Below are 20,137 nucleotides of genomic sequence, written 5' to 3' on the forward strand. Positions count from 1 at the left end.
CGAGCCTGCACCTTCATAACTCTGTCTGCCTGTGAATCAGTGCAGCCACCTATAAGAGAAAAAATAAATTTGTAAATGACCCGGCAACTGTTCATTTTTTAATGTGTAAATTACATTGACCAAGTTGATGTGTTCCCTTTCCAATAAAATAAAATAAATCCTGAAAATGCCAGAAATATGAAATGAAAACACATCTGAGGAGACACAACTGCTCAAGCAGCATCTATGGAGAGGTGAATTGTATTTCCACAACTTGCACTGATATAACATGGGTAAGTGGACCAATGTGCTTCATAGGAAAGTCACAAAATACCATGAGAAACTGGAGCTCAGAATTTTTTTGTTGAGTTTCAAGGAATGTCCTTGAACGAACTAAAAGAGGCAGAGCGGGTTAGTGTGGGATTTCCACAGTTTGACATTTCTCTGGCTGATGCCTGGCTGCTTGTGGTGTCTGGTTAAAATAAACAGGAGATATTTGTGAAGCTAGAATAGAGGAATACTGAGATGACAGATTTAAAATTAGAGATTGCTGTAGGAGATTTGTGAACTATTTTAACTTCCAGGCACTGCTCATCTGCGAGTCAGTAGAAGTGAGTGATAATGGGGATGGTTGGTGTGCTATTTGTGGACATGAGCAGCACGTTTAGGATGAGCTCAGAAGTTTTAAAGCAGTAAGTCAGCCAGCCAAGCAGTGAACGAAATAATACTTGGCTGCGTAGATGTCCACTCATTGCAAATCCTGATGTATGTGCAGGAGCCATTTCTTGGGAGTGAAAGTGCTTCTGTCACTACTTGGTGGAAAGAGAGTGGTTCATTTGTTTTTTTTTGTGTGGTTGTTGCCTTAAGCTTAATTAGAGATTAAATCAGGGGGCTGCAGATCAAATCAGTTAAAATGTTATTTAATGGTGTAGCAGCTCAAGGCTGCATTGCCTTTCACTAATCTGAGCTTTAATGTAGTATCAGAATGTATTGTCATGAACAAGACTCGAAATATAGTGTTTTGCAGTAGCATCACAGTTGCAAACACTTATTATCAACTATCTTGCAATAATATATATAAAAAAAATAGAAATGCACAAAAAAGTATGGCAGTGTCTTTGGTTCATTGATTATTCAGGAATCTGATGACAGCAGGTAAGAAGCTGTCTTGGTGCCACTGAGTGCTCGTCTTTAGGCTCCTGTACCTTTTTCCTGATGGAAGCAGAGTAAAGACAGCATGACCCAGATGGTGAGGGTCTTTGAGGATAGATGCTGCTTTCTTAAGACACTGCCTCAAGAATTAATTCTTGTCCTGAAAGTTGGCTCCTCCATATCAGACTGTGATGCAACAGCCAGAATGCTCTCCACAGTGCATCTGTAGGTTTTCGAGAGTCTTCGGTGGTGTACCAAATCTCCTCAAACACCTCACAAAAAATAACCGCTGGTGGGCCTCGTATCAAGATTATTTTTAACCGTAGAGCTGAAAATGTAATTTCAGAACTTCTGGATAGTTGAAGGGTGGATAAGTTATTGCGTTAAGCGTGTGACTCAACGAATAGCGAAGGAGAAAGTGGGTTTGAATTTGCGGAACACTGACACCAATATTGGGGAAGGAGGTAGTTTTTTCCCCCCCCATGGAGATGGACTCCTTCTGAATAATGCTGGGACCAGGACTCTAGTGAATTGCTTAACTAGGGCTGCAGATAGGGCTTTATACTAATTAGTAGGGGATGGGTAAAAACAACTGGAAAGTAATGGATGAAGCAAAAGGGAACGAGAACACAGAACAGGTTATTGAAGTCTCCAGAATATTAACAAAGGGCAAAGTTTGGTAAAGGATAAGAATTTAAGCTTGGGCCACTTTGGAGAAAAGTATAAAGAGTACAAAAAATACTACTGTGTGGCCCAGTCGAGGTTTATCACATTATTCTTTGAGGTGGATGGTATACCCTCATAGGCATATGGTGGAGGAGAATTTGTATATAAATAGGATACTAAATTAATAATCCAAAAAAAAATGACAGCTCTACATTAAAGCACATAATTCAAATGTGGCAAAAGATAAACCAGATTATTGGATGAAAAGTAGTGTTACCCCCCAAATGTACCTAACACAGAATAAATTCATTCCTATGACCATGGGTAATAAGATCCTGGACACCTGGTGCCAGAAAGGGATCAGGTGTATCAAGGACTGTTATGAGAAGGGAAAGCTCATGTCATTCAAGCAATTTATAAAAAAAAAACAAATTTGATCAAATAAGATTTTATTCTGCTATATTCAATCCTTTTTGAGGGACAAATTAGGCCCATCTATGGCCCTGCCATTGTGTAGTGACATTGAGGCTATAATTTGAAAGAGGGTTGCATGTAAATTAATCTCTGCTATATATCTGCTATTCCAAAGAGAGTGCCCGAAACAGAGTCTCTGTAAATCGAGGCAAAGATGGGAGTCAGACTTAAGAACGACAATTACTGAGCGATGCTGGTCCAGATTCTGTTGGCACAGCCTGACAGCAGTTATTCATTGCCAGATATAGGCTGATGAAATACAATTTGGTCCAAACACCAAATTTATTTTGTAAAAGTTGCCTTGGCCGTGGCCAGGAAATACATAATGGTTTACCTGGAAATATGACTCTCAGCTAAGCGCAACACAACACTGAGATGCAGAGCTGTGTTCCCTTTGCAGAAAATTACTTCTAACTTGAGAGGGAGACATGACATGTTTAAGGTGTGGCACCAATAAGATTAAGGCACGTGTGATTCCCAATGCTTCTCTCAAAAGAAAATGGTGGACAATAGCTCCACACAATAGGCTCGTACAAGTCCCAGAAATGTCGAGATTGAGGAGATAATTTAAAGACCTGGCTGGTACCCACCCACCCTTTTTTTTTAAAGTGTGTTTTCATTGTTATTTTTAGTAATTGATATGTTTGTCTTTGTTAATGTTAGAGTGGCGGGGGAGGAAAGGAAGGGAAGATATAAGGATGTAGCAGACTTCAAGGATTTTATCTGAAGGTTGCACCTGGTAATTAGAGTCAGGTGACTCAGGCAGTTCACAAGATCACAAGATAAAGGAACAGAAGCAGGCCTCTAGGCCCATAGAGTCTGTTCTGTGACTCTCCACTAAACTGAACTATGCTCACACCTAGTTCCAATTTCCAGCCTTTTCCCGATAATCCCTTGATACCCTTACTAATGTGATACTTGTCCATTTCCTGTTTAAGTACTCCTAGTTATCTGGCCTCCGCTGGTTTGTGCAGCAGTGAGTTCCGCAGATCCACAACCTTCTGACTATTGAAAAGCTCAGATCAGCAGGAAGCTTATTGGGCAATAGAGATCAATTGATCCAGGGAATTTGTGACGGTGGGATTAACTCACTTCAATTTAGCAGTTTAGAGCAGTGATTCTAAACCTTTTTTCCACTCACATACCACTTTAAGTATTCCCTATGCCATAGGTGCTCTGTAATTAGTAAGGGATTACATAAGGTTGTATGTGGGTAGAAAGAAAAAGCTTGAAAACCACTGTTTTACTTGTACTTAATTGACTCATTATGTGCACAGTTTTATAACTCTAAAAGAAATGGACCAATGACAATTTTTCTCAAGCAAAATATTTCATTAACAATTGGGTATGAGTAGTGACTCTCAACCTTCCCTTCCCACTCACATATCACCTTGGGTAATCCCTTACTAATCACAGAGCACTTACTGCTCCAGAGAGATGGTACTTTTTGACCTGTGTTCCACACAGTACATGCAGCAGTGAGTTGGAAATTTACAAATAACTAGTGTTTTTTTTTTCCGATATAACCCAATCCGTAAAAGGGGAAGAGTAAACCCCTGTGATGTTTCTAAAGTTTGAGTCTGTAAAACTACAAATAAAATTTTCCAAAAAAAAAATGGTTTGAACCACGTGCTAAACACATGGATGAAGTTGTTGTATTTTAATGCACACAACAAGGTAGAAGAGCTTGAAATAGAGTTAGAAATTGGCAGGTATGACATGGTGGGCATAACGGAGGTGTGGCTGAAGGAGAATTATGGCTGGGAGCATAACATGCTATCAAAAAGACAGACAGGTGAGCAGAGTATGTGGTGTGGCTTTGTGAGTAAAAATATTAAATCAAAACCTTAGCAAGAAAGGATATAAATAGGATCAGAGGACTCAGAATTCTTGTGGGTAGAGTTGAGAAACTGTAAGGGTAAAGACACTTGGAATATCTGAAAGCACACAATATAATATGCCAGTTAGCATGGTTTATTCAGGATAGATCTTAAATTTAAAAATTGTTGATGTCCATTCTGGCCCATGAACCCATGCTGCCCAATTATTCCTAATTAACCTACCAATCAGTGTATATTTTGGAGGAGGGGAGAAATTGGAGAAAACCCATGCAGGTCAAGGAGGGAAAGCACAAACTTCTCACAGTGTCTGATTCAAACGCAGGTCTCTGATGCCGTAATAGAATTTTTAACTGCAATGCTAACTGTGGTGCCTGAAAAATCTAGCCTGACAAATCTGTTGGATTTCTTTGAGGAAACATTAAGCAGGATAGCCAAAGAAATGTGAGTGTATGATGTTTCTTTGGATTTTCAGAAGGCCTTTTTGACAAGATGCTGCACATAAGGCTGCTAAACAAGATAGGAGCCTATGGTATTATGGGAAAGGTGAGGGCATCGATGGAAAATTAATCGACTGACTGGCAGAAGGTAAAGTGTGGGAATAAAGGGGGTATTTTTTTGGTTGGCTGCTGGTGACCAGTGGTGTTCAGCAGGGGATGGTGTTAGGTCAGCTACTTTTCACGCTGTACGGAAATTATTTAATGACAGAATTAATGGCTTTTGTGTCCAAGTTTGTAGATGATAAAATGATAGGTGGATGGGTGGATAGTATTGAGGAACTAGGGAGTCTTCAGTGGGAATTGGACGGTTTGGGAAAATAGGCAAAGAAATGGCAGATGGAATATAGCTTTGGGAAGTGTCTAGCCATGCGATTGTAGAAGGAATAAACGATTTGACTATTCTGTAAATGGGGATAAAATTCAGAAAGTGGAAGTCAAAAGCATCTTAGGGGTCCTAGTGGAGGATACTCTAAAGCTTAACTTGCAGGGTAAGTCAGTAGTAAGGAAGGCAAATGCAATGTTAGCATTCATTTCAAGAGGACTAGAATATAAAAGGAAAGATGTAATGCTGAGGCTTTACAATATGTTTGACTACATTTGGAATTTTATTGGTAGTTTTGGGCCTCGTATCTAAGAAAGAATGTGCTGGCATTGGAAAGGATCCAGGGGAGGTTTCTTACAATGATCTTGTGGATGAGAGAATATATGTAGAGAGTGTGATGGCTCTGGTCCTGTACTTACAACACTTTAGAAGGATGAGTGGAGGTGGGAGGGGGGTGGAGAGGATCTCAGTGAAACATGCAGAATATTGAAATGGCTGAATAGAGTGGACATGGAGAAGATGTTTTCAGTAGTGGGAGAGTCCAGGACCACAGGTCACAATCTTGAACTTCAGAATCGAGATGAGAATACATTTCTACGGCAAGAGGGTGAATTTGGAGCCTGTCATAGGGTAGCTTTAAAATACATTCTTGATTAATAAAGGCATCAAGGCTTGTTGGGAGAAAACAGGAAAATAGTGTTGAAAGGAAGAATACATTTGAATTTTGGAGCAGTTTCAATGAGCTGAGTGGCCTCATTCTGCTCTTATAACATGATTCAAACAGTATCAGTGATATTACTGGTCAGTCTTGATGAAGGATTCTTATCCAAATGTTGACCATTCTTATGCTGTTGCTATTCAATCCACTGAGACCCTCTAGCAAATGTTCTGTTTTGCTCCAAATTCCTGTGTCTGAGTCTTGCATGTCTCCAACTTCTGAATCCAATTTTTTTTTCCCCTGGTACCTTATCAGGTAGAATACCTCCAAAATAATACAACAGGATTGAAGTGCATCATCACACGCTTGTTCTCAGTTGAACTAACTTGAAGAAGTTGGAGACAATGCACAACTGCAACTACATTGCAGATTTAATGCTAGACTGATAACTTTCAAAAATGTACATGTGAATATTATTGTTCTTTTCCAGTTTGCATGATGGGAGAGGTCTGGAGAATTATGGACTAGATGCAGGTCAATAGGAATAATGGAATAATATTTCGGCACAGATGAGAAGGTCCAAATGGCCTGTTTTCTGTTGTAAGTACAGGCCCAGAGCCTGTTCTATGGTTTTATGTAAGATTACAATGACTTGCCTTTTCAGCTGTGATATTTTTAATGAGTTAAAACTGATTGGTAAATACTTTATTTCTTAATTATGAAAACTCTGGTTGGCGATACTGCTTCATGATACATTGTGCTTTATTTCTGCATGTCAGAAAAGTGATAGCCATGTTCCAAATCATATTATTATCATTGCAATGTGCACTGCAGCAAAAGAAAATATCTCTGGCACCATTGTTCAAATCTAATTTCTTTCAACTTTTAAAATTATTTTTCCAAGCTGCTTGTAAACATCTTCTGGTTTTATTTGTTGATGGGCTAGTTTGCATTTTTGTTTTATCTATCTAGCCTATTGTCAATACCTTATTTATTTTGGCTGATAAATGTACAAGATGGGAAAACTACATAGGGCTGAAGGTATTAGCCCGGGGGTTATAGCAATTATCTGTAATCCTCTCTTATGAAAATCTTTGATAATGGAACTTGATGTTGAACAATGCAAAAGAGTGTTCAAACAAACAATGCAAGAATTGAACTTATGTGTGAAAGTGCACCTATTTTGAAATATGCTTCATTTCGTCCACCTTGAAAATGAAAAGGACACTACAGTTTGATCATGGTCTGGTATGTTTCAGATTAAACTAGCTTTATCAAGCATTTTGGGGGGAAAAAAAAATCTTGCACATAATGACCATTATACATTTGGCATGTCATGATTATTACAAGAGCATACACCATTTATAATTGGCACGTTGCTCTTTATTCTTGTATGCCAATCATTTGTCATAGAGGTTTTCATGCAGAGTATGAAGTTTGAACTTGTCACAAGGACAAGGAGGTTGACTTCTGAGGAGAGATTATTTTAAGAGTTTAGAGCGAATAAGAGATATCTCATTGAACCACATAAAATAGTGCCAGTGAAGAGAAAGTATTTCCATTGCTAAGGGAAATGAGAATATAGGAACAGAGCCAAAAAAAAATAATGTGGTTAGCTGTTATAGGGTCAGAGATGAAAATAAATTTCTTTATTCAGTGTTGAGATTATTTGGTGGTCTCTATTAGCTATTAAGACTATTCAAGACTGAAAATGTTGAATATTAGAGGAATTAAGGATTATGGGAACATCAGGATGGAAATAATGAATTCGACATGATCCCTTTTCAGGTAGAGGGGAGAACTGCTTACACTCATTCTGCCCATCCAGAGAAGAGGTGACTTCGTCTCTTCAATCACTGTGTATGCACAGATGTTTCAAGGAGGGATCAGAGAGCAAAAAAAAAACATGATATTTGCAGATGCATTCTCCTAGTATCTTTGGCTTGGCTTCGTGGACGAAGATTTATGGAGGGGGTAAAAGTCCACGTCAGCTGCAGGCTCGTTTGTGGCTGACAAGTCCGATGCGGGACAGGCAGACACGGTTGCAGCAGCTGCAGGGGAAAATTGGTGGGTTGGGGTTGGGTGTTGGGTTTTTCCTCCTTTGCCTTTTGTCAGTGAGGTGGGCTCTGCGGTCTTCTTCAAAGGAGGTTGCTGCCCGCCAAACTGTGAGGCGCCAAGATGCACGGTTTGAGGCGATATCAGCCCACTGGCGGTGGTCAATGTGGCAGGCACCAAGAGATTTCTTTAGGCAGTCCTTGTTCCTTTTCTTTTGTTCACCTCTGTCACGGTGGCCAGTGGAGAGCTCGCCATATAACACGATCTTGGGAAGGCGATGGTCCTCCATTCTGGAGACGTGACCCACCCAGCGCAGCAGGATCTTCAGCAGCGTGGACTCGATGCTGTCGACCTCTGCCATCTCGAGTACTTTGACATTAGGGATGAAAGCGCTCCAATGAATGTTGAGGATGGAGCGGAGACAACGCTGGTGGAAGCGTTCTAGGAGCCATAGGTGATGCCGGTAGATTCGGAGCCGAACAGGAGTGTGGGTATGACAACGGCTCTGTATACGCTTATCTTTGTGAGGTTTTTCAGTTGGTTGTTTTTCCAGACTCTTTTGTGTAGTCTTCCAAAGGCGAGTCTGTTGTCTATCTCATTGTCGATCCTTGCATCTGATGAAATGGTGCAGCCGAGATAGGTAAACTGGTTGACCGTTTTGAGTTTTGTGTGCCCGATGGAGATGTGGGGGTGCTGGTAGTCATGGTGGGGAGCTGGCTGACGGAGGACCTCAGTTTTCTTCAGGCTGACTTCCAGGCCAAACACTTTGGCAGTTTCCGCAAAGCAGGACGTCAAGCGCTGAAGAGCTGGCTCTGAATGGGCAACTAAAGCGGTATTGTCTGCAAAGAGTAGTTCACGGACAAGTTTCTCTTGTGTCTTGGTGTGAGCTTGCAGGCGCCTCAGATTGAAGAGACTGCCATCCGTGCGGTACCGGATGTAAACAGCGTCTTCATTGTTGGGGTCTTTCATGGCTTGGTTCAGCATCATGCTGAAGAAGATTGAAAAGAGGGTTGGTACGAGAACACAGCCTTGCTTCACGCCATTGTTAATGGAGAAGGGTTCAGAGAGCTCATTGCTGTATCTGACCCGACCTTGTTGGTTTTCGTGCAGTTGGATAATCATGTTGAGGAACTTTGGGGGACATCCGATGCGCTCTAGTATTTGCCAAAGCCCTTTCCTGCTCACGGTGTCGAAGGCTTTGGTGAGGTCAACAAAGGTGATGTAGAGTCCTTTGTTTTGTTCTCTGCACTTTTCTTGGAGCTGTCTAACACTACATTTAATGACAGATGTTCTGTTGATGCATATCTACAAACTACAAGTTGCAAGTTAGATCGAGGACTGAATTATATGAAACACTTGTCTCTTGGGTCTGGATATTAACCATTGAGATGGTTTGGAACCCATTCTAATGATTTTAAGTAGCTTCTGGTAGAAAATTAGTACAGTCAGGTAGAAAATTCAACCCAGACATAGGCAATGTAAGCCCTAGATTTGTAAGTGATTTTTTTTTAACCTATCAGAGCTCATCTGCTATATAAATAATCTCAGACGTACTAATGATCCTTTGAAAGATAACACACAACTATTGCTCAAAAACCGAGATCATGTGTAGTAATACTAAGAAAATTATTCTGACCTGAATAAAGTTCTGACCAGTCATCAGTGTCAATCTCTGAATCTTCCTCCAACTCCTCGATTAAGGAGACCAAACTGCTCACCGTTCTCTTTGCAATAATTTTCAAGAATGCTATGGTTAACTGTCTTCATAATTCTTGTATTATCTTTTTGCAACAACGAGGTGACTAATATAACCTGATGATCTCATGGGTTTTTTAAAAAAGTCAAGCCAACTTTTTAGAGGCTTTTCCTTTTGAATTTTGATTGCATTGTACAATGGCAGAAAACCAAAAAGTTGGAACAGCTGCAGATGTCTGAATCAGGACAGTGCACAACTTGGAAGAGAATTGAAGCATTTAACCTTGTCAAAAGTTCTGATCTTGGGGAAGGGGGAGAGAAGGAGGTACTGTTGAAATGAACCTTGGTTCACTGATTCACTGCAGTAGTATTTAAGAGTGGTGGATATTGAATAGCACATTCTGGAGTCAGCAAATATCCTGTGCATTGTGGAGTTGATTGGGAGTTGTGAAAATTTCCATCTCTTTGTCCTGTTTCAATCTGTTTAAACTTCTGAACTATAATAACTTCAGATGGTCGTCGTGGCATTGGGTGTGGCACTGAATATGGCATTGGGTGTGGCACTGTGGTACTGGGTGTGGCACTGGTACTGAATACGGCATTGGGTGTGGTACTGGGGTACTGAATATGGTATTGGGTGTGGCACTGTGGTACTGAATTTGGCATTGGATGTGGTACTGGAAGCCAGGGCGATGTTGAGTTTCATCTTTTTCAATGTTGTGATCATTTGAAACTTGATAATTATGATAGTTACTACAAAGCCTGGGTGTTACAAACTAAATCAGCAGTAATGGTAACTAATGAAGACTATGATATTTAAAAAAGAGAGATGGCAGAGGTCGACAGCATCGAGTCCACGCTGCTGAAGATCCAGCTGCGCTGGATGGGTCACGTCTCCAGAATGAAGGACCATCGCCTTCCCAAGATCGTGTTATATGGCGAGCTCTCCACTGGCCACCGTGACAGAGGTGCACCAAAGAAAAGGTACAAGGACTGCCTAAAGAAATCTCTTGGTGCCTGCCACATTGACCACCGCCAGTGGGCTGATAATGCCTCAAACCGTGCATCTTGGCGCCTCACAGTTTGGCGGGCAGCAACCTCCTTTGAAGAAGACCGCAGAGCCCACCTCACTGACAAAAGGCAAAGGAGGAAAAACCCAACACCCAACCCCAACCAACCAATTTTCCCCTGCAGCCGCTGCAACCGTGTCTGCCTGTCCCGCATCGGACTTGTCAGCCACAAACGAGCCTGCAGCTGACGTGGACTTTTACCCCCTCCATAAATCTTCGTCCGCGAAGCCAAGCCAAAGACAATACCAAATATTCAGAAATTGATTATCCTTTGAAAAAGATGAGGATTTTGAATCAAAGGCATTTTAAGTACATCCTGTTGTCATGTTGAAGATTATCTTTACACTGTACACAAGGCATTGAACATTTGACCATTTAATTGTATTATTTACTCATGAAAGTGAGGCCTTGAGGTTTTGTTTAGGTGCTCCCAAATATCATGTCCAATTTTTTATCTTTTATGTGTGATTCATTAGCGGGTTGGCAGAATATCTCAGCTATTCACATCTGCCAGTTTCTATTTGAAAGTTGTCCAGATCATAAAATCAATATGACACAGCTGACTCCAAATGCTTATTCATGGTAAGTTTTCAGTGCACAATTCAAGAGTGAACTATTTTGTTTCAAGACATGGACTCCAAATTAATCATGGCATTGAGGAACTAATAAAATTAGGGAGGGATTCAGAGAGAGATTTGTCGCTCCTTGACACAAACTGATCCATTTTAATCAGCCACATCAGTGTGCCTTGCTGAAGAAACTTGCCCCATCAGGGTTTTCCAGGTGATAACTTCTTTTGTTTGGAACTTGACACTCTGGATTTTTCACTATTTATCTTCAAAGAAATCAACCACCTTTACCTGGTCTGGCCCATTTGTGACTCGAGACCCACCATCGTGATTCACTGATTAAACCCCTGAATTTGATCAACAAGCTGTTTAGTTTTGCAGTAAGTAGGGACCATAAATGCAGCCCTTGTAATAGACTATCCTTAATCCATATCACAGAATCAAACAATGGATTTTCAACTGGTTGTAGCTTTCCATTCAAACTTGTTGGCATCACCAAATTTATTTGCCTTTGTAGCTCATATATGCAGCCTCTAGATTTAGATTAATTAATATTTTTCAAAACTGGGGATGTGCTTTGTTTAGATGTGAAAAGTCTTGCTGATTATCTTTCTGTGGAGGAATGTCAAGGAGGAGGGTGAAAGAGAAAGAATCTATAAGAAGATCTTAGCATCCTACACTACTGGGAGATGCAATAAATTGTGCTGAAGAAGTAAGGCACTCAAGCTAAGAGATCCTTACTAAACTTGTTCAAATCCTTTGACTATGATTAGAAGACATTGAAGAATTTGCCTTGAATTTTTTGAAATGGTAGCTTTATGATGTTTTAAATCTTTACAGTAGCTGTTTTTGCAACTACATCTTTGTATTACAATAATAAAACCAGAAAATGCTTGAAACACTCAGCAGATCAGGCAGCATCTGTGGACCTTGAAGCAGTGTTAACATTTCTGACTGAAGATGCTTCACTTGATTAAAGACTTTTGATGTGAAGTATTAATTCTCTGCCTGTTCACAGATGCTGCCGAATGTGTTTCAATTATATTACAGTAACCTGGGGTTTTATTCTAAGCAACTAACTGAACAAAATTGCTATCTTGTTCATGTTACTCTGTGAATTTGGATGTATGGGGTTATTTTTAAAAAATGGAACAATCTATGACCTCATTGTGTAACCTTTTTCAACTATATACATAGTGCTACAAAGATTGACGAATTCAACCAGAGCTTGTGTTTTGGGTAAACTTATACCTCTCATTTTGTTCGTTTTAGATTGGTCACAGTGTTTGAGCTACCGAAAGAAAATAGACACACACACCGAGAGCAGTTCAGTTTATACAAGGCTTTATTACTAAATCTAAAGCTGAATTCACACTACAATATGCAAGCCCTTCCCAATTATACTTATCAATGCCTGGACTGGTCCCAACTGCCGAAGCGAGGGAACGACTGCACACTTGTATAGGTCGTCGGGGTGCCGGTAGCAGCTTCTCTACCTCCCTCGACTGGGACGTTAGCTGGACTCTTGAAGTTCTTCTTCTTGCTGAGAGATGTTGCCACCTCTTGGAGAGTCTCAAACTTCAGCAGTGGGACCATGGCTTATATTACCCAAAAATTGTTTACTTCAGATCTTATCTCTTTGAACAATGATTTTATTATCTTCAAGGTCTTCTGACAGTCTGCGACCAACAAAAGACAACTGCATCTCTGGGCCTCACGGAAATTAGATAGTCTACTGATTCATATGCATCCCTGGGCCCCATAGTGTAAATTTAGATAATGTCTTCTGATTCAACTGCATCCCTTCTTGCATAAGCTGGTCTAAATCCTCCATTACAGCTTGGCAAATACATTATTCTGTCTCTTGGTTCGAAAATGTGGGAACATTTGCTATTCTTAAGATTTCTTTGAACTTGCCTTATCTGCGCACGAGTAGGTCTTAACATGTAATACTCTAACAAGTCACAGGTGGTTCCAGAAATAATTTATGCAATTAATTTATTGAAATTTAAGTGTTTAATGAGTAATATTGCAATTTCATGTTGTTTTTTAAATTCTGCATTGATTTAACATTTTCTAATTGTGAATGCCGATGAGGCATAGAGGTAAAATGTAAAGCTACTTGACCCTTTAAATTTTCGTGAAGATGAATGTTGTGTGGGAAAGGATAAGAGTTCAATGGGTTCAAAGAGTGATGAGTCGGGACACAGGCTGAACAAAGGAAGGATCTTTATTAAAACTTACAGCTAACTATGTTTGTGATATATAATGTCAAAAAATGAATCAAATAATTGCAAGAGGACACATCCATGGGTATAAATGGAGAGTCAATGTTTTGTGTCAGAGCTATTTATCAAGTCCATTGATAAGGAGAAATTACATATAAAAGGGGGGGGAAAGCTAGGGAAGCCCAGAGGTGACAATATTGGACACAAGGTCGTGAAAGTTGGAGATGGGTATAGAAAATAACCACTAGGAAATTTGGTGCAGTAAAGTTAGAGAAAGTAAAAAAAATAAATTCAGGAGTAGGAAAAGAAGAGATAAAACTGTAGAAACTGATGGGGCTCGTGGTTAATTAAATTGAGAAAAATCATTGTAAATGCCATTAGGTGTAAGGCTATTCAAAAGGAACATGATTTGATGCTCTTAAAGTTTGCATTTGGCCTCAACCTGACAATTACAATGAGGAGTTCAGACATGCCATTGAAGGAAAGCTTGGGGAGTCTGGGCAGCCTTAACCCAACTACTTGAATCCAAGACTGTTTTTAAACTAAAGGCATAAATCCCAGAAAGCTATAAACCTAATGACATGAATCCTAGACTGTCTTAACCTAACACTTTGAATCCTGGACAGCCTTTAATGAGATGGTGTTAATCCTGGACAGCTGTAAACCTTACTGGATGGATCCTGGATAGACCTAAGCCTAACAAGATGAATTCCAAACATCATGAATCCCAAACAGTCATAAACCTAATGTTAATTTTTCTAAATTTAAGTACCCCGACCCTATCTTTATTTTCAAATATGAAATCATGAAGCAAATATATTGTTTCACTAAAACAAAGCCTTCCATGGAGTAGCGGAGAGAGTGGATGTCTAAACGGATGGATGGGGTGCCAATTAAGGCATCTCCTTGGTTATGGATGTTATTAAACTTCATTGTTGGTGTTGTAATTCCATTTCACCTTGGCAAGTGGAGAGTTTTCCATCACACTGCAGAGCACAATGAAATCAGCCATTATAGAGACAGGACATCATTTTCAGTGGGGCCAATCATTGGACCAGAAAAAGTGCTGTCATGGATAGATGAGAATAAAGCCACTTCATCATACTGGCTGACACAGTAGCAGAAACTACAATTTTTGTCAGCTTTAGCCTATTGATTAACTCAATAAGAATATCACATTTTTAAAAAAGAATCATCATAACATGGCTTTACGAATGAAGATTTAGGAAGGGGCTATCCACGTCCGCTGAATACTCACTGGTGGTGAACGAGGCCAATGCTGGATAGTCGTGCCCAGTCACAGCGGCTGCAAGGGAAATTTTGTTCTGGATCGGAGAGGATGGTCAAAAACATGGGCATGTCCTTGAGCCTGCACAATGGATTTTTATAGGTGGAGTGCTATGTGTACAGTACTGGCCCAACCCTTTACACCTGGAGTTTATCTGCCATGGCATAGCAGGCTAGGATGGTGACAGCCAGTTCCTTGTGTCCTTCTTCTAGATGGATGGCCTGACAAGGATAACAAGCCCCATTTGCACGGTGTGAAATTAGAATCGTCCTTCTCTTAGACAGGCTCCCAACCAAGGCTAACAGGTCCAGCCTAGCCATCCAGTTATACTGTCGGACACTTGGATGCGCCATGACATAGTAAACTCAGTGAAAATCAGAGACATGGATGAGAAGGTGTTGCTACGGGTGCAGTAATGTAGGAGAGGCCATTTGCAGTGACCTCCTGCTGAACAAGCCAGACAGAAAAGAGAGGCAATTTATTACCCATGGGACAACAGGCCCAGGCTTCACCTGCCTCACACAAAAAAATAATAGGAATGAATGCATAATCTACTTTTGTCATTAATATTTTATTTTTTGTAGAGTGAAATCTATATCGATTCAAATACAAGCTGAGCTTAGTCATTCCATTTTTCTCCGCATGTGCATTAAAGTGTTGAAATTTAGTAGAAATGCTCACGAGTGAGAAGTATTGGTGCAATAACTCCTTGAAGTTGATTTTTTAAAATTGTTTATTTAGTTTAGGGTTAGAATTCCACAGCCTAGAAATTGGATCTGTTAGCTTTAGGTTTCTGGTGCAAGTTGCATGTAAAAATAAAAGGGAAAAGAAGGACAAAAGGCAGATTCACAATCTAAAATAAATAAATAAAACAGTTGGGAAATGTCTAGTCAGAGAAAAAGATTTAATGTGTCAAGTCAAAGATGCTCCATCCAATTAAACAGTTTTGATTTGATGCATTAATTCAGTTTCTCTTTCAACGGTGTTTCGAGCTCAATGCCGATCTGTGACTCAGCGAGATACAGCATAGAAATGGGCACTTCAGTCCATACTGATCATATTCCACCCACTCGTGTCTATCCCCCGAATTAAACTCCTCACTCATTCTCCTACATCCATCAACTCTGCCAAGATTTTACTACACATTGGTACACTGGGGGTAATTTGCAGTTGCCATTTAAACTACCAGCTAGTATGTCTTTGGGATGTGGGAGGAAAACAGAGCACTTTGCCATTCTTGTGACCATGTGGATTTCCTCAATGGAATCTATCATCGTTGATCATCCCACATCTTGCATTAAGATGGGCACGATTCAATCAGGGACATCTGCCCACATGTGCATCTTTCTTGCTTATTTTCTGCAACTTCAGATTACTATGGAGTTGGGGATGGGGGGTAGGGGGGGAGAAAGGAGAAAGAGTTCCAGTAAGTTGCAAATGATCAGTATGTCAAAGACTCTACAGTTATGAGGGTTTTTTTGTAAAAGGGGTCCCATTTTTAACATTTCCATTGTACTGTTTTCAATGAATTTTTGATCAATTCAATGGTTGTTTTTCAGGGGACCAAACCAGGTGTAATGATTACATACAGCATATGTTTTACAAAAGCAGGTAAATTCTAATTTCTTGGCCCATGATTTCAAATTAAGTTCAAACAGAGAGAGGTCAAGCAGGGTAGTTCTATGATCTTCCAAGTTTGGAATAATGGGAGAAGAAACACACTTTTTCCAGAGCTTTACAGGGTGTTTAAAACCAGGATGACAGTTTCAGAATATGGAGCTTTCATTGTTGGGAGCTTCATACTGACTTTTGCCCTGTTTTTGCCCAATTTTCCGCAACTAAATGTTTCAAGTATAGGGATCTGAAATGGTGAAGAGCATTGAGAATACTACCATATTTTCCACTTTTCTCCCATCCCCTGTATGTCGTTAATTGTTTGACATCTCTGCCAACAAGACACGTGCAATGCTTTCCTCTCGATGCTAATGTATGAATTAAACTTTCTTTAAAGATAGGCAGTTAGACCAGACAGGCTAAGTGCAGTTCAGTAAGTGGTTAAAACTCTGGGGTAGATGTTGAGATCCAAGTTCAAACTTGGCCACAGTAAGTTTGGAGATTAAATCCAAGTAACCGTCAGGGTGACTATGAAATTTTGATATTGTTGAAGCAAAGCATCAGCTTCACTGATATTTTTTTAAGACGAGGAAATCTGCCATCTTATTTGGTCTGACTAATTTGTGACTCTGGATCCACCAATAGAGTTATTTGCTATGAGTTCAGAGTTAATTAAAGATGATCAATAATTCAGACATTGCTGGTGATCTTCCTGGATTAAAAAAAAGAATCACTGAAGGAGCCAACACTTTACCTAACCCCCATCCAACTATCCCTTCTCTCCAAATTCCTCATGGTCTCCAACTAGTAGTTCACACTGATGGTCTATTCTTTCTGTAATTCTGTTGCGAGTGAGAGAACAAATTTGATGGGCCTCAAAAGCAAGGACTCTGAACACAGTCTGGCAGTAACAGGCACAGACTTTATTTATAGAAGATGCATGTGGGAAGATTGCAACAAACTAGTTGCATACAATCAAGGAAAAAAATGACATCTGCCACCTCTTAACTCAGTGCAGGTAGAGCTCTATGCTATTTGGGACACTAGGATGCACCCAACACTTTAACAGTGCACACCTCAGCAAACGATTATCCAGCGCCATTCCATGGTACTCGGCCTGGAATAAAGCAGGTTGGTCCCTCAAAGATGGTAAAAGAGGAAGAGCCGAGCACACATGACACCCTTTATAGTACTGGAGGGCTGGGAGGTCCAGCCCAGGTAATTTATAGGGAGGCAATAGCTGGGTGCCAGCAAGCTCTTATTGATTAGAATGGCCCAAGGCTAAGTACAGGAGGGCTGGAGGGTATTAAAGGGTTGAATGTTCAGGTGTGTACTGATGGTGGGATGGAGCCAAACCTTGATCTGACCAGGTACTGGGTGGTGATGTCATATGACAGGCACCAGGACTAGTTAAAGACTATTTTGAGCCCTAGGCAAAGCCACCTCCCACCAATAAAAAAAATTGCCAACTTCAGTTTTCAAGAAGAGGTGTTTTGTAGATGAATTGAAAAGCACAAAACTTGAAACTGCTACGTTTATTTTAAATTGCAAGAATAAGTAATGCATCAATCTTTGATTATCTTTCTCAAATACAATAGAAAATATTTTGGCATACAAATGATTTTGAACCAAAGGAGACTCGGTATAATACATACCTCCACCAAGGGCAACACAACATTAAAACCTTTTACTTCACACACCTTTAAATCTATATACCTTTTAAGGTTACTTGGCATAGCCAATCCATCATGTTAGGACAATCTTTTGCTTACAGTCAAACAGGAAAAAAAAAAGACAAAAGGGGTTAAAAATGTAACCTCCTTGTGGAGGTAATAATCTTGTGAATTGTTTTGTTTAAATTTAAGTCTCAAAAGTTTCAGTTTCAGGTACATCAAAATCTCACTTTGCGAGCCTTTTTCCTTTGCAATTTTTTTCAATTGATGTTCAATTGACATTGTTGCCAAGCATCTAGTCTCTGTTGCAACATTGTTGAGCATATGTAAGTTTTTACAAGTTTAAGCTCTGAGAAGCTACGTTCACTACTTGCCACTGATACTGGAAATGTGAAAAAGATCCTTAGAGAAACATTGGGCACATTATCAAGGAGTTTTTGTTGGAGTATGAAGTGAAGTACTCCTTGTGGTTGCATAGACATTGGAAGTCTTTGAGCTATTGCCATAAGTTTGCCACACAGACCTTTAGCATCAATATCTTTATTTCCATTATGCATCAATTATTTTTCCAAATCCTTGCAGCCCCAAAGTAGATCTTCAGTAGATTTTTTCTTTATACTATAAATATCATATAGGAAGTCAAATAGGGAATTGTGTTATTGTAGCTGTTGGAATCTCTCTACAACAGATTGTATGGCCATGTCTCTCCTTGTCTTGCAGCTGAATTTAAATCAGCTTTCTTATTTTGTAGTAGCTTGCTTGTAAGATTAACTTCAAAAAGGATGTTGTACAGTGCACCCACAAACTTGAATTTACAAATTGCATCAGCCAGGGGTTTAACTTCAATTCAGGAAGGATTTCCAGGTGAACCTTTTAGTCATGAAAGATCTTAGTGAGAGAGAGGGAGAGAGAGGAGTGAGAGGGAGTGAGAAGAAGATAATAACTTGGTCTCAAAGCATCACTATGACGCTCCTATCTTGTTTCACTCAATGGCTTAACAGTTATGCCTAAGTCTGATATGTGGCTTGTTAGAATTTGCTAACGCTGAGTCGATGCAGAAAAATAATTATTGATCTGTTGAGCCAAACTGAAGAAATCAGTTATTTCCAGACAACACCTTGCAGCAATAGCATTGCAGGGCACAAAAAAGGCTCGAGTTTATATCCAGGACTCTCTTTTGTACGCCATTTTCTTTGCCTTTCATGGTACACCCTTTATAATAAGCTTGACCACGCAGATTCTCAATTGGTAATCCCATTTGCTCAAGCAGTCCAAGAAGAATTTTTGTCCTAAAGGCGCCCATAGTCATCATTAGTGGGGGAAAAAAAAATTCCAAGAAATGTTCTCTTATCATGACTGTAGGCTCAGTCATCTCATTATCTGATTGTTTGATTACATCAACAAAATGTACAATAATTGCGCACAAAAAGAAACATGGTTGTGCATGGCCTACAGACACTAAGATGCCTCATTTAACAAGGTAAGTGCTCCTTACCTTTCCCTTTCTGTTCCTACTTCCCCAATTAATGACCAGCTCGAGGTGACACTGGACAGAGTGCCTCTAAAGCAAGACTTCCTGGCCTAAAATCAGATGTAGCAACTATTATCCACAAAACCCGCTTGGAGGCTGAGTGAGGCTCTGTATTTGTGATGCATTTCAATTATTTCCAATACAAGTCCTTTATTTTAACACATAAAACTTGTAACCACCTTCTTTAAAGTTCCATGAAATGTCTATAAATAAATGTTCTATGATAATGATCCATAATAACAAACATCAGTGTTAACATTCCATGTAAACATTCGTGTCGACGTCTGTGTAAACAGTCAACAAAAAAATATGTGAGCTTCACTCATCTTCACTCCTCTATTCCGCCACGTTGTACAATTCTCTAACAATCCAATTTTGCACGTATGCCAACCAAACTATCATATGCGAACCCACCGCACTTGTGCCAATCGACCCCAGAATGGCAACTTACCATACTTTCGTCAGTCAGCACTCATGCATGCGCACAAGATTAAAGATGGCCATGCCAGGCTACAAACCCAGGATGCCAACTAATAAGATGAGTACACTTTTGCACATTTGGTCCCTACACCAGATGCTTTGCCACCCTTAGAGCACCCCTCTGAGGTCTGGGCCCTGGAGGCTGCCTAGTTAGCCTAATAGTAGCTCTGGCCCTGACTGCCATGATCCTCCAATAATAGAAATGGCAAGTTGTAGTTTGTATTTGGAAGGGCCTCAGTAATTATCTGGTTAATTTTATCATGTTTAATACTGATACACATGGCTAACTATAATGCACTTATTGTATACATAGCTAGGTATGAAACAGATGATCACCAGTTCAAA

At 40.0% G+C, this 20,137-nt stretch overlaps 1 protein-coding gene across 3 annotated transcripts in view; it reads left to right on the forward strand.

Annotated features, from left to right (window-relative positions):
* The first annotated feature begins 9 nt into the window (after positions 1-9).
* LOC138739103 (kelch-like protein 1) overlaps positions 10-20,137 on the forward strand; it is a 394,023-nt gene continuing 373,895 nt past the window's right edge. For 2 of the 3 annotated variants that reach the window (XR_011341998.1, XM_069890587.1), the window contains exons 1-2: positions 10-272; positions 6,080-6,189. Coding sequence is in view for 2 of the 3 variants with exons in the window: in XM_069890587.1 (XP_069746688.1) it covers positions 6,173-6,189 (17 nt within the window). In the remaining variant the exon portion in view is untranslated. Of the gene's footprint in view, positions 273-4,584; positions 4,698-6,079; positions 6,190-20,137 lie in introns of all 3 variants that reach the window. The other variant, XM_069890588.1, reaches the window with a different exon arrangement.

This window comes from Narcine bancroftii, chromosome 7 (genome assembly GCF_036971445.1).
Source record: "Narcine bancroftii isolate sNarBan1 chromosome 7, sNarBan1.hap1, whole genome shotgun sequence".
Lineage (NCBI taxonomy): Eukaryota > Metazoa > Chordata > Chondrichthyes > Torpediniformes > Narcinidae > Narcine > Narcine bancroftii.